Below are 13962 nucleotides of genomic sequence, written 5' to 3'. Positions count from 1 at the left end.
CTTCCTTTATCATAACTACAAGGACTCTCTCCATTACCTTCATTATCTGGTGCAAAACTTTTATGCCTCTATAATTTCCTCATTCGAGGGCACCACCCTTCCCCTTATACATATTTACTATCACATTTGTTAGCCAGCCATATTGGACAACACACTTATATATCTATTTATCTATCTATTCCCAGACGCCTCAATCCCGTTTGGGGTGGCCACAAACAAATCGCCTCCAAGTCACCCTGTCCCCCGCCATTTCACTGCCCTGCTCCCAACTCACACCCCCCTCTCTCATATACCTCTCCACCCCATCCCTCCATCTCATCCTCGGCCTCCCCCTCCCTCTTTCCCCCCTCCACCTCACTCACATACACTCTCTTTGTTAGTCTTTCACCCTCCATCCTCTCCACATGGCCACACTTACATATAATCAAATTAATAGATCAGTAACTAAGTCCACTCCTATATCTCCTGAAGCCTTCAACAAATCAACATTTCAGCAGCCAACCCAAACCCATCTGCCAACTTCCCGAACTGCATCCTGCCTACTGTCCTGCTCATAGAAGCAGCATCAATCAAAGGCCACGGGCCAAACACTGGATCTGTTGACTCCAATTCTTCCTTGTTCCAATCAAACTCTTCATTCGGCAACCAGTCCTAATGCTCTCTCCATGCATCTTTAATACCTTCAATTGTGGTAGGTGGTGGCGACCATCATCCACTCACTTGATGTAGTGCTGCCTACTTCCTTAGCTTTTATCATTCTTTTTCTGTGCCTGCCCTCCTCTCTTCCTATTTCTCCTATCTTTCCTGTCACTTCTTATTCCTTTTCTTTCCTTTACAGGTGGCTTTACATTGAGTGACAAGCCAAATGGTTTCCTGTAAGCCAAGAAACCATTTACAACGCTGGGTGGTAACCATATAACCAAACCATACGTGCTCCCTACGTGTCAACAACAGGGTTGGTGGAGGGTTAGTGCCCCTCCCTGTAAAACAACTAACTCAGTGTCAAATGGCCACCCTTTACGGGATTGTGGTGTCTGGCAATATACAGATAGATAGATAGACTGTCCACCACCAGTTTTCCTTCTTCATTCTTTACACACTGCTCACCTATGATAGCCCTGTTTTCTCTCCTTACCTGATTTACCACCTTAAATACCATACTCTTGCTTTCATCACTACAGTACTTAGTTTATCCATTAAGTGTCTTTAAGACTCAGATTTTGCTCTGTATACCTCCTTTCTAGTCCTATGCTTGGCAGCCAAGTATTCCTCTCCAATACCATCCTTTTTCCATTCCCAGAAAAGTCTTCTTTTCTCTTTAACTGCAGCTTTACACCCTCATTCCACCACCATGTTACTTTACATCTGGAAGACCTCTTTTTCATTCACACACACAATCAGTAACTCTCAGGAGATTGTTCTTGAGAGGCTCTGTTCATTAAGACTTCTGTCAATGGCTCCATGTTCAGCCACACTCTGTTCATCTTGCTAAAGAAGGCATCCCTTAATGCTTAGTTTTTCATCTCTCATATTTTCCTCGTAGGAGCATGTCTACAAACACTTAGCTGTTATTGCTGTTGTTGTTGTTGCTGTTGCTTAACCCTGATCTGTCAGGCTACATAGACCACTGACTGTTGGTAAGCATCTGTTTCTACGAGGCTGTCCTACAGGTACAATACAATACATGCAACATGCAGGGAAGCAAAGGTCCCTCTGTGATAGACAGCACCTCACTAGTTAGGCGAGAGTCCTTCACCACAGTGACGTGTAAGGAAATATGGGAATGCTTGGCTCCCAAGTGGATGAAACGGCTGCTTAACTCCACCCAGGGTGGATGGCGCCACACATGTACCTACATTCCTCATCAGCACCAAATACTTTAGTAACTAAAGGAGTACAACACTAGTAGCTTAAGGAGAAAATAACACAAATACAACTTATACTGACCTAAATCAGCTGCATTATAGAGAGCATATATACTCTTAGCCATGGCAACTTTCTCTCGTTCCTTGGCACCAAGTGCCCAACGATTCCACTCAGTGTTACAGATGATGACGGAGGCAGGACAGAAGGGAAGGTGCTCAGCAATAAATCTGCGCTGCATCCACTGAGGACACCCATATCCAGCATTGATACATGGAACTCGCTCATGACTGCACATCAACAGGTGCTCATCAGTCTTGCACACATGGAACCTACAAACCAAGAAGGAATAAGAAGGGAAAAGTCACAAGCAAAGACATTTTATTTCACATGACTGTCAATCATCATCTTATCACATCCTCAATTTCCACCAGTGATATGGGACATGGTATAATTCACAAATAAGGAAACAGCCCACACAAAAGTATAAACTTATCAAGCTGCATGCCCAGTGAAATAAGCCACAATCATTCATACACCTTCCAAGCCTTCAATATTTTGGCTCCATTTCACTAGGAAAGTCATCTGTTTATATATTTTTTCTTTCCATATAAACTTCATATACACATATGGGACAGAGCTGCACCCCTACCATGTGAATCTGCATACATACGGCATCCATTCCTCTTAGTCCCTTGACAGTTACTTAGCATCCTCAGTTTCAACAGCTTAATTCTCTCTCTCTCTCTCTCTCTCACTCTAACACACACACACACACACACACACACACACACATGGAGGGCCCCCAAGTGATTAGACATATGCTGGACGGAGCATAACAGTTTATCAAAGCTGTGGGACAGGAGAGCTATCTTCATGATAAGTATATGTCTCTACATTAATTTAAATATTTATAGATTCAAAGATAACAAAATGATGGAAGGTCTGTACATTAAAGAAGTGATTATTCAGATGGCCAAAAAACAGTGGTACGATACCAAAGGCTTTGTTTACAAATGTGTCCACCTGCTTCTCTGGAGCTATGCCCAAAATTACAACAAAGGGTAATTTTAGTGGTAAAAGGATGAATCCTGAATCATCAGAATTTGAAGGGTTTGAAGGGTTTCAGTGTAAATGCAAGGGGATGGAAAATGGTCAGAGGAGAGGGTGGTGTCTGAGCAGGAGAGTATGAAGAGATTTGAATTGTTAGAATGAATACAGGTAATTTGTGAATCTAATGATTTTGTAATGATATCACAGAGAGGTTGACTGTTTGGAGAAGAGACTACCTGAGAGGGATGAAATGGAGGAGGGAAAGATGCAGGCCGAGAAAGAACTGGTAGAGTATAAGGCAAAAGTGTTAAGTCAAATAAAGAAATTAAAGGAGGAGAATGAAACATAAAAGAGAAGTAATGTATGGGAGAAAAGTGAAAACAGAGAAGGTGGAGAGAGACATGAAAAATATGCAGAATGTATGGCAAGAAGACAAAATAAGTTGAAAAATTAAATTAACTGAAATACTGGAAGAATAAAAGAGGACTAGGGAGAGATTGGAGAATAAAAAAGGAAGAAAAAGTACATTTTGAAGTAAGTGTATGAGATATAAGAACGAGGGAGAACATAATGAGAGAGACAGTGGATCAGAAAATAATGTGTGACAGTGTTTCAAAACAAATCTGAAATCTGAAATAAAGTTGAGAGAAACGGGACAGATGAAAGAAAGCCAGCGAATTGATTATGGAATCAGATAGCTACAAAAAGTAATGGGTGGGAGGAAGAGACTGAGGGAGTATGGAGGTTGGGACAGTATCAAAAGGGTGGGGCCAAGACCAATCAAAATTCAGTTCAAGTCAGTAAGGGTGGCAGAGGAAGTGATGACATTTACATGGATGCTGGAGTGAGAGATGCAAGGGGATAGCTGTGAAAAGGGACCTGAATTGGGAGGAGGGAGAGAAAATAAGAAAGTTTAATATCAGAAAAAATAATAATAATAATAAAAACAGTGAAACAATGGATGCAGATGCAATTTTTTTTTTCAGAGTACTGAATAAGAAAATGGAGAAATGATATATAAAACAGAAGACAGAAAGTAAATAAAGCCCACAAAGAAAGAGATGTTACACATGGTAAAGCAATAGACAAGGAGAACAGTGAAATACAAATAATACAGTATATAGTACTATAGACAGGCTAATGTAGAAAAAGTTAGAGCTACATGATTACATTAAGAACATTAACAATGAAAAACCACAAGTAATTTGTTTATATGAAACAAAATTCAAAAAGGAAAAGTAGAGATGATGAATTGTAGTGGACATAATAAACAGTGAGGAGATAGAGAAGGAAGAGCTGGGGGAGGAGTGGGGAAAAAAAAAAAAAATTAAGTAGAAATACATACCGGAAATGAAAATGTAAAAATTATAAAAATAGAAATAGTCAGTGAAAAAAGTAATAAGATAGATGTAGGAGTAAATAATAGGCTATGCCACCTTGAAGAAGAACATGGAATGATGAAGACTATGAAGTACATAATGACAAGAGATACGTTAATATACTGTACTTGGGAAAACTGGTACAAAGAAGAAATAGATTGACATTAACTGAAGATTTTAATTGTAAAGAGGTTAATGGGGAGAAAAATGCTGCAGGTAATAATACCAATACTATCTATCTATCTATATACCTAGGCTGCTTCCCCCAAGGAAAGGGAGGTAGCCGAGACAGGACGACACGCTCCCCATTTACTCATCCATTCAAACACATTCATTCGCATCTTAGCCCCAAAGGGGAGTACGGACAGATCCTCACCGCACCACACCGCACAAGGGTCAACTGCGCAATGCAATCAGTGACATCCGCAGCAGGGCCCGACAGCAGAGCTGGTTTACCCCTGCCACATCATAAGACTCATCCCCTTACCCGCACCTGACCTGAAATAGCTGATCAGACCAAATGTGGGAGAATATCCCCTCAGGGCTGCATCATCACTTATTCATTCACAATTTCTCTCCATTTATTTCTGTCATGCACAGCCACTCTTCCTTGCTCAACAGACATCCCTCTCGCATCCAGTGCTCTCTTCACACTGTTCATACCAATACATGGCATTATAAATTCCATGAACTGGCAACAGAGAACTTATTGATCAAAAATATTTAGGAAAGTACACAAACAAGAGGTGACATGGAACCATTGAGGTTATATCTTGTTTTCACAAAAGATGCAAATGATATCCAAAACACAAAGTAATGTGAGTGGTTTCAGTTATGGAAAGTTTTTATGTGTTCATGGTGAATATTGTCAGCTGGTATCACAAGTGCCAAAAGAGTACTGTGCTGACGATTGTGAAAGTGTCTTTGATGAGAGAAATGTGTTTATGCAAAACTTTCAAGCCTCAGCAGAAAGTTGGTTTGAGTAAAGGGTATCACAAAAGTCAAGAAGTCATATGTCTAGCAAATCAAGTAGTTCACATTGTTCAAATAGATCATGAAGATCTAAGTCCTCATCTCTAAATACCTGTGTGACTTTCGTAGGGCTTAAACAGCAACAGAAACAAACTGATTTGAAAACCAGGGGCAGCTACTCTTAAAGCTAAACATTACCTGGAGGCTAAATTAGAACAACTCCTGATAGACAATGAACTGGTAGCTTCAAAGGCTAGAGCTGGTGTTAGAACATTATGCTAATAATAATGTACCTAAGCCTTTGATAATTTCCTATGCTACGGAACTTGAACCCATTGTTTGTGTTCCTCAGTGTCAAAGTGCTATGGGGACTAACTCAGCTGATCCTACTGTTCAGCCACCAGATGTTATGAACTCATTAATCAAGGAGCTAAAGAATCCCATAGCTATCATTATGTATTTTTGTGGTTATCTCCCCCAAATTAAAGTCTTTCAGGAGACAATTCCAGTCAAAGGTAGTACCTGTAAAGTATTCTGATTCTGATGATCAAAAAATGAGTTTCTCAGAGCAATTCACCACATGGAAAGTATATAAAGTTGTGAAAGGATTAGCCATTTAGATGCAAAGCATGGTTACCCAGCAGCCACTAAGGAGCCTAGTGATCATTATGAAAACAGTGATGTAGTAGCAAATACGTTAATTAAGAGGGCGATAAACTAGACAATGGTCAGGGTGGATGGTCCCAAAGGACTTGATGACTATTCAGTGTTTATGGTTCAGTATGAATATGCTATCAATAGTTTAAGTGCAGTCAGTCTTGGAAAACCCTGAAAACATGAAAGGCTTGGTGAAAATGCTACCCTATTATCTGCAAGATAAGTGGAGAATGTGGGTGTATGAGACCAGAGAAAAAAAGTGAATGTGTACAGTTTCAAAAGCTGTCACAGTTTGTGAAATTAGAAGCTTGGAAAGCTAAGAATCTGGTAAATGGTAGGTAGGCAGTGGCAGGGGAGAAACCCATGTCTCCAACACCCCACAGTTCTTCAAAACCAAAGAAAAGTTTTGCAACGGATGTCGTAAACAGAACCAACAGTACACCTACTGTAACAAAACAGGTTAATAATAATCTGTGCATGCGTAAATTTGCTGACAAACCTTGTTTGTTCAGTAAGGAAGATCATGCCACTGCTAAGTGTACATCATGGAGTTTACACTTGCTATAGGACAGGCTTGAATTTTTAATCATTGTGTTTTGGCTGTTTATGGGCAGGTCATGTGAAGAACCAATGTCATATGAAGTTGAAGGGTGAAAAATGTGGCAAGTTGCATCTTACAATCTTGCATATAGAGGTAGCTGAGCCAGCAATGAAAGATACCGACCCAAACTGCAACACCTATAACTACCTTTACAGGTCAAGTTTGCAGTGACACTGATGATGAGAGAGAGGAGTTAAGCACATCTGCAGTTACCCCAATGAAAGTCAGGTTAAAGAACTGATTTAGTAAAGAACTATGCTTGACCCCGGCTCAACAGTATCTTTCTGTTCTGAAGGGTTATTGGGTGAACTGGGATGCCAAGGAAAGTAGATGTAATGCTAAGTACCATGGGAATGCAGCATACAATTCTTTCTCAAACAGTTCGCGGTTTGGAGGTTTGTGATCTGATCTCGATAATGTGTTTAGTTTACCAAAGATGAGCACTAAATATGTTTTACCAATCTCTAAGTTATATTTCCAAGAAGGACAGTATAGCCAAGTGGAGTCACTTGTATGGTATACATATACGGTACCAGATAATGGAGAGATTACTTTGCTTTTGGGTAACAACACACCAGATACTTAACCCCCAAAGGTCGGTTCCTGTTCTGGAACGTGTGTCATAGGGACATCAGCCCCCATTCCAGAACGTTTAGCATTTCCCTGAAACACTGCACCTCAACAAATCATTGGGGGAACTTCAGCTACCATTCATTTTGAAGTTAAAGGTTAGTACTTTCTTACATGTACACATAATTTTGATAGATCTAACAGTTTTTACAAAAAAGTTTTTTGAAAATGGCCTATTTTCAGCATCTGTGAGTAGGGGAAACTGCCTGTCCTCAGACACTATTACGTTCTCAGCCACTGCTCTACGATAAATAATCATAAGACACTGGAATACCATTCACTTTAAAGCTAAAGAGTTGTATTTTGCCGGATATAAAGATTTTTATATGTTTAATAGTTTCCATAGGAGCAATTATTGTAAAATCGCCTATTTTTTTGCGAATAATGCCTGCTCCTGATGGTCGATTTTATAAAAAATGCCCAACCCTAAGAGGTTAAGCATCTCTGAATGTAAGAATGGGTCCGAGAGGTAGTGCTCATCCAGTTAGAACCTTGTTGGGTTGGACAGTTTGGAAATTAGTGAAAAGTAATGAACCAGGTAATTCGTCTAGGAACAAACTGACATTACTGTAGTAAATGAACATGAACATTTAAAATACCTAGATAACATTGTAAGAGATGCCTTTGATATCAATTTTCCTGAAAGAATAGTAGATGAGATGAGAGAACATTCACTAGGACAAAGTTTTCACCAGGAAAACTAGCGAGTCCGTGAGATTTAAAGATGGTCATTATGAAATACGCCTAACATTTCGTGATGATAACATTGTATTTCCTGATAATCATCATCATCATCATCACCATTTCCTGATAACCATAACTATGCAAACAGCAGACCTAGGGGCTTAGAAGACACCTGATACAGATTTTAAGTTCACTTCTGAGTATGCACAGTTTATGAATAAAATTCTTGACAGAGGCCACGAGTACGATGAGATGGTTCCTAAAGAGGAAATAGACAGGAATGACCGTAAAGTGTAGCATATACCCCATCATGATGTATATAATCCTAGAAAAACAAAATCAGCATAGTATTGACTATTCATCTGCTTATTGTGGAGAGTCCCTTAACAGTCTGCTTCTTCAAGGGCCAAATATGACTAAGGATCTCGTTGATGTTTTGATTAATTTCAGACAAGGAAATATTGCTATAATGAGAGATTTGGAAGCAATGTTTTATCAGCCTAGGGTTTCTAGGGAGGACCGTGATTATTTGCACTTTCTTTGGTGCCAAGTCATCTCCAACATGTGCTAACTTGGCTTTATAACAGACAGTTATCGACAAAAAGAACTCGTGGTGAAATTATCCCTGGCTGTGTTTTGAATCATTTTACTTGGATGATTTCTTGGATCATTTCTTAAGTCAGTTCCCACTGAGGATGAAGCCACTGATCTAACTCATTAAGTGCCCACATTATGTAGCAAACGAGGACTTCATCTGACTGATTGGATCAGCAATTGTAGAGAAGTGATGGAGTCCATTTCTGCCCATGAGACGTCAAAGGAAAGACAGGAACATGATTTACATACGATTATATATGAGTGTGTTGTCCCCCCCTTGAATTCATCTGTAGCTCAGTCATTTTCGTACCTTGTTCACGCACGTAGGATCGCTGGTTCGAATCCAACAGCCACTTTGGTTGCTGGTTCCTTGAAAGCAGTGATAAGAAGCAGGGAAGTGAGCATGGAAGTGAAAAAGTTACTACATGATAGTACTGTGGTACCAACTCTAACGTATGGAAGTGAAGCTTGGACGATGCTGGAAGGACACAAGTCAAGAGTGAGAGCAGTGGAAATGAGTTATTTAAGAGGAGCCTGTGGAGTCACATGGAGAGACAGGCTGACAAATGAGGATATAAAGGAGCGTTGTGGTGTGGATGTGATAGGAAGCATTATGAGGAACACAATGACGTGGTTTGGCCATGTGAAGAGGATGGAGGGTGAAAGACTGACGAAGAGAGTGTATATGAGTGAGGTGGAGGGGGGAAGAGGGAGGGAGAGGCCGAGGATGAGATGGAGGGATGGGGTGGAGAGGTATATGAGAGAGCCGGGTGTGAGTTGGAAGCAGGGCAGTGAAATGGCAGGGGACAGGGCGACGTGGAGGCGATTTGTTTGTGGCCACCCCGAACAGGACTGAGGCGTCTGGCAATAGATAGATAGATAGTGTTGTCCCAGACGAATAACTGTGGAGTATGACTGCAACTGTGTACAGGAGAAACAGTGATGCCTTGGAACGAAGAAATGGTAAAGGCATAAAACTTTTAGACCAGATAATGAAGGTAATGGACAGAGTTCCAGAAGGTATGACTAGAGAAAGGGTGAATGCTGATGAGATGCAGTTTGGGTTAATGCCAGGCAAAGTGACCACTGACGCCATATTCACTGTTCAACAGCTTCAGGAAGAATATATAGGAAAGAAAAGGGATCTGTACTTTGTTTTTGTTGACCTGGAGAAGGCCTTTTGCAGAGTCCCCAGGGAGGTGGCGAAAAGGCCAATGAGAAAACTTGGAATCGAGGAGTGACTGGTTAGGGTCGTTATGGCCCTGTATGGGGGTGCTCACACCAAGGTAAGAGTGAATGGAGATTTGAGTGATGAGTTTTCTGTGAATGATGATGTGCATCAAGCATTAGTTTTGAGCCCCATTTTGTTTATCAAGATGCTTGAAGCCCTCCCACGTGACTTCAGTAATGGACTCCCATGGAAGATGTTGTATACCGATGATTTGGCACTGATTGTAAAGAAGAATGAAAGAGAGGCAGAGGAAAGATTTAAGAAGTGGAGAAATGGTATGGGGCACAAGGGTTTGAGAGTAAAGGCAGATAAAATAAAGATGATGGTATCTAGAATTGGTGGTGGTACTGTCAAAGAAGAGGGAGATTAGCCATGTGCGGTTTGCCACAAGGGTGTGGAGAAGTAATTCCACCTTGTGCAATATTTGTGATAAGTGGGTGTACTGGAGATGGTGGTATTAGAGGTAGACTGTGAGATAATGCTGATTTTGTGTGTGCAGTGAGTCGAGAAAAGCATGTAGAGATTGACAGGTGTGAAAGGAGTGATCATGCTGGTAAGTCTTGAGTGTGTAGAAGTTTTTTTTATTCGGGGAATGTTATATGCTGGAGGTGGGGCTGGAGCTACTTCTGTGGCTTGGATAAGGACTGGCTGGAGGAGGGTCAGGAAACTGTTGCCTTTCCGACACTGACAGGGCTCTCTCTCTCTGCTAAGGGTTCTTTCTATGCGGCATGTGTTGGGTATGTAATGCTGTATGATAGTGAGACCTGGGCAGTAGAGGAGGAGGATATTTGCAGTCCAGGTCATAAGGAAATGACCATGATTAGGTGGATGTGCAATGCATCACTGAATGTGAGGCCTGGGAGTGCTAGGTTTATGATGGAAAATTCCGAGGAAGGATGGGGCTGGAGTGTAATGGTGTTGTTACGAGGAGAAGTAGACTGAGATGGTTTTGGCATGCGGAGAGGATGGAGGATGACAGTCGGGTGCAGAATGTGAAAAGTGTGAATGCTGGGGGGTAAGGTTGTGAGACGCAGACTGAAAAAGACCTGGGACGAGGTCATACAATATGACCTCAAGGATAAAGGAGGCCGCCAGAGATCGAGCAGCATGGAAAGCCGCCATTAAGTGACCAAGGCTGATGTATGCAGACATGTTGGAGCCTTTATAAATGAAACAAAACAAAACAATTATTACATGGAACTTCCACATGTGCTGTAGAAAGTCATTCATAATTTACCACAGACTTGACATCATAAAAAAAACTCAAGAATGATGGCTTAAGAAGGACATACTATTCTTGTCATACCTGTGGCCACATCCATTAGCACAGTACTCCAGCTCACAACACCAGCCAGGTCGAGGTCGCTCCTGACACTGCCGTAACTTGAAACAATGCTCACAGTGGAAGTGAATGTTGATATCCACCTCCTCCTCAAAGTCTTCAGGGAGCTCAAAAGACTCACTGCTTCCATCTTCATTGTCAGATTCAACTGGGGCCTCCATTTCTGTGAAGAAAGTCAAGATATTTATACACAGACTTGCAACGCAAATACAATCAGATTGTTGCAAATGCAGATAAGGTGGTGCCAAAGGATTAATGAAGGCTAAGGTAACTCCCCAAACTTGAAGACTCTCTTAAGGTGGAGACAACTGTCTGACAGCAAAAATTATTCAGCAATGATGACACTGGATGGATGGAGTTAATACCTGGTGAATAAACTGATCTAGTGCTGTACTACAACTAACAGAACCTTTCCCTGACTAGGTCCTTTCAATCCCTATGAAGACAAGACCAAACTTTTCTATTCTACAAGTGACAAACACTGCTATACAGTGCACCACAGTACTGTACTGTATAAGCTTACATTTACAGACTACCGTACTGACCATGCTAGCATGTACAATCACTCTATGAAGTGATGACTCACTTTCGCTAAATTTCACATAAAATTCCCTGGATCTGGCAACCTTCCAAACTGGAAGTCTGAGATGGTAATACTCTTTTTCCTTTTTTTTTTTGGATGCATTCCCAATAACCTGCTTGCCATCCAGACTTAATTTATGGCGCTGAAGAACTATAAGAAGGCTAATCTTGCAAAAACACAAGGTCTGTCTTTACCATTTTAGATTATCAATACTGTAATTAAATCATCATCATCATCCGGACCTCCCTTCCCACCCAAGGGCAGGGTGAGGAGTAATAATGTCCAGACAGCCCAAAATTGCCCAATCCAATGGGCCACGCTTCCATTCACTCATCATTCAAGCCCCCAGAATCCTGGCTCTATCGGATACGCCAAAAACATTCACCACATTCTGTAGCTTCACATATCGTATCTGACAGAGTCAATCCAGACGCTGCCACATTAAAAAGGGGTGCCAAAAATCCCTGATCATGCATATCTCCTCACAAAATTCATCCAGCCAGCTCAATCCTGTCAGTTCCCTAGCCTCACCGATTTCCAAACCTCTCTTCCTCACACATTCATCCACCATGTCTCTCCACCTTTTCCTTGGCCTACCTCGCCTCCTCCCTCCTTAAAATTCACTCAGATATACCTTCTTCACCACTCTGTTGTTATCCATTCTCTCCACATGACCATACCATCTCAGTACACTCTCTTCAATTCTGGTGTCCACCAACTTCCTCACTCCGCATCTTTCACGAATAACATTATTTCATATCCTATCCACCCTCTGTACTCCACATACAGTCCTCAGCAGTCCCATCTCCACTGCTCTTACTCTTGACTTTTCATTTTCATGCCACATCATAGTCTCACATCCATATGTTAAAGTTGGGACTAACACTCCTTCATGTAAGCCTCGTGCAGCTGCAACACTCAAGCCTCTGTTTCTTATCAAGGCCTTCATTGCACCAGCTACTTTTCTTCCTTGTGTCACTCTACTTTCAACTTCTTTGCACATTTTCCTCTCTTTTCTATCACTGTACCCAGGTATTTGAACTCTCTCACCAATTCCAGTCTCTCTCCATTCACTGTTACATTGCACTGGGAGTCACCTTCTCTCTCAATAACCATCACTTTACTCTTTTCTACATTTACTCTCAAGGCACGACATTTACAGACATCAGCAAAACTCTGCACTAGCCTACCAAGTTACTTGCAAGCAGTACTGCATCATCAGCATAAAACAAATTTGAGATATTCCATCCATCACCATTCATTGCCAATGCCATCCCTCTCTCCATTACTCATGTTTTCACTTCTCTCATCACCCCATCCATATATACATTGAACAACCAAGGGGACATCACACAACCTTGTCACACACCCACACTGATTGTGAACCATTCACTTAGATGCCCATTAACCCTGACACATGCTTCACTACCATCATAAAAACTCTTGACGGCACCTAACAGCTTACCCTCTACACCGTACATGCACAAAACTTTCCACAATCCTTCTCTGTCCACTTTGTCATATGCTTTTTCCAGATCCATGAATGCCATAAACACCTTATGGTCCTTCTCACAAACCTTCTCTACTATCTGTCTCACTGCAAATATTTGGTCCACACATCCTCTGCCACTCCTAAAGCTACCCTGTTCATCACTCACTAGGACTTCTGATATCTCTCTTACTTTCTCTATAATAATTCTTCCATATACCTTCCCTACCACACTCAGTAAGCTTATGCCATGATAATTCTTACACTCACTTCGTTCACCTTTATTTTTGTACAGGGGTACAATCACAGCCTTTTTCCACACTGCAGGCACATTTCACTCATTCATGCCTTCTTACATATCTCCAACAAGCACTTCATTCCATTCTCTCCACTACATTTAAGCATCTCTGTATACACCTCATCAACCCCAGCTGCTTTCCCATTTTTCAGCTGCTTCACAGCACTCTTCACCTGTGCGAGTGTCACGTCTCCTGGCACTGCATTCCTTCTCTGCACACCCCCAAAACCAATCATGTTTACAGCTGCTCTGCTCTCCCTATCCCCATTCATCAGGCTTTCAAAATATTCTTTCCATCTGGTCCTTACTTCATCTCCATGGGTTAATAATCCACCACCTGCATCCTTCACACCATCCCATTTCTTACCGCTTTCACTTCTGCATTTCCTCACCTCTTTCCAGAATAACTTTCTATTTTCAGAGTAGTTCGCACTCATTTTTCTTCCTAGATCCTCACTTACCTCCTTTTTCCTCTTCACTAGTCTCTTTACGTGCTTCTTGCTCTCAACATATTCAGTTCTTATTTTAACTGAACCCGTATCTTGTAACCACTTTAGCCACTTCTTCCTCTTTTCTTCCACCG

General features: G+C 41.4%; 1 protein-coding gene across 1 annotated transcript in view; it reads right to left on the bottom strand.

The window, feature by feature from the left end:
* LOC145412924 (F-box only protein 30-like) overlaps positions 1-13962 on the bottom strand; it is a 200243-nt gene that overhangs the window by 181067 nt on the left and 5214 nt on the right. Inside the window, exons 2-3 of the mRNA XM_080282728.1 lie at positions 10974-11172; positions 1948-2195 (exon numbers count right to left, since the gene is read on the bottom strand). Coding sequence (XP_080138854.1) covers positions 1948-2195; positions 10974-11170 — 445 coding nt within the window. The 5' untranslated portion in view covers positions 11171-11172. The remainder of the gene's footprint in view (positions 1-1947; positions 2196-10973; positions 11173-13962) is intronic.

The sequence above is a fragment of the Coenobita brevimanus genome, chromosome 94, assembly GCF_032717465.1.
Source record: "Coenobita brevimanus isolate Jiangsu-jjx chromosome 94, ASM3271746v2, whole genome shotgun sequence".
Classification (NCBI taxonomy): domain Eukaryota; kingdom Metazoa; phylum Arthropoda; class Malacostraca; order Decapoda; family Coenobitidae; genus Coenobita; species Coenobita brevimanus.
Note: the sequence above shows the minus strand (reverse complement) of the source record. Positions and strands in the feature narration are given on the sequence as shown.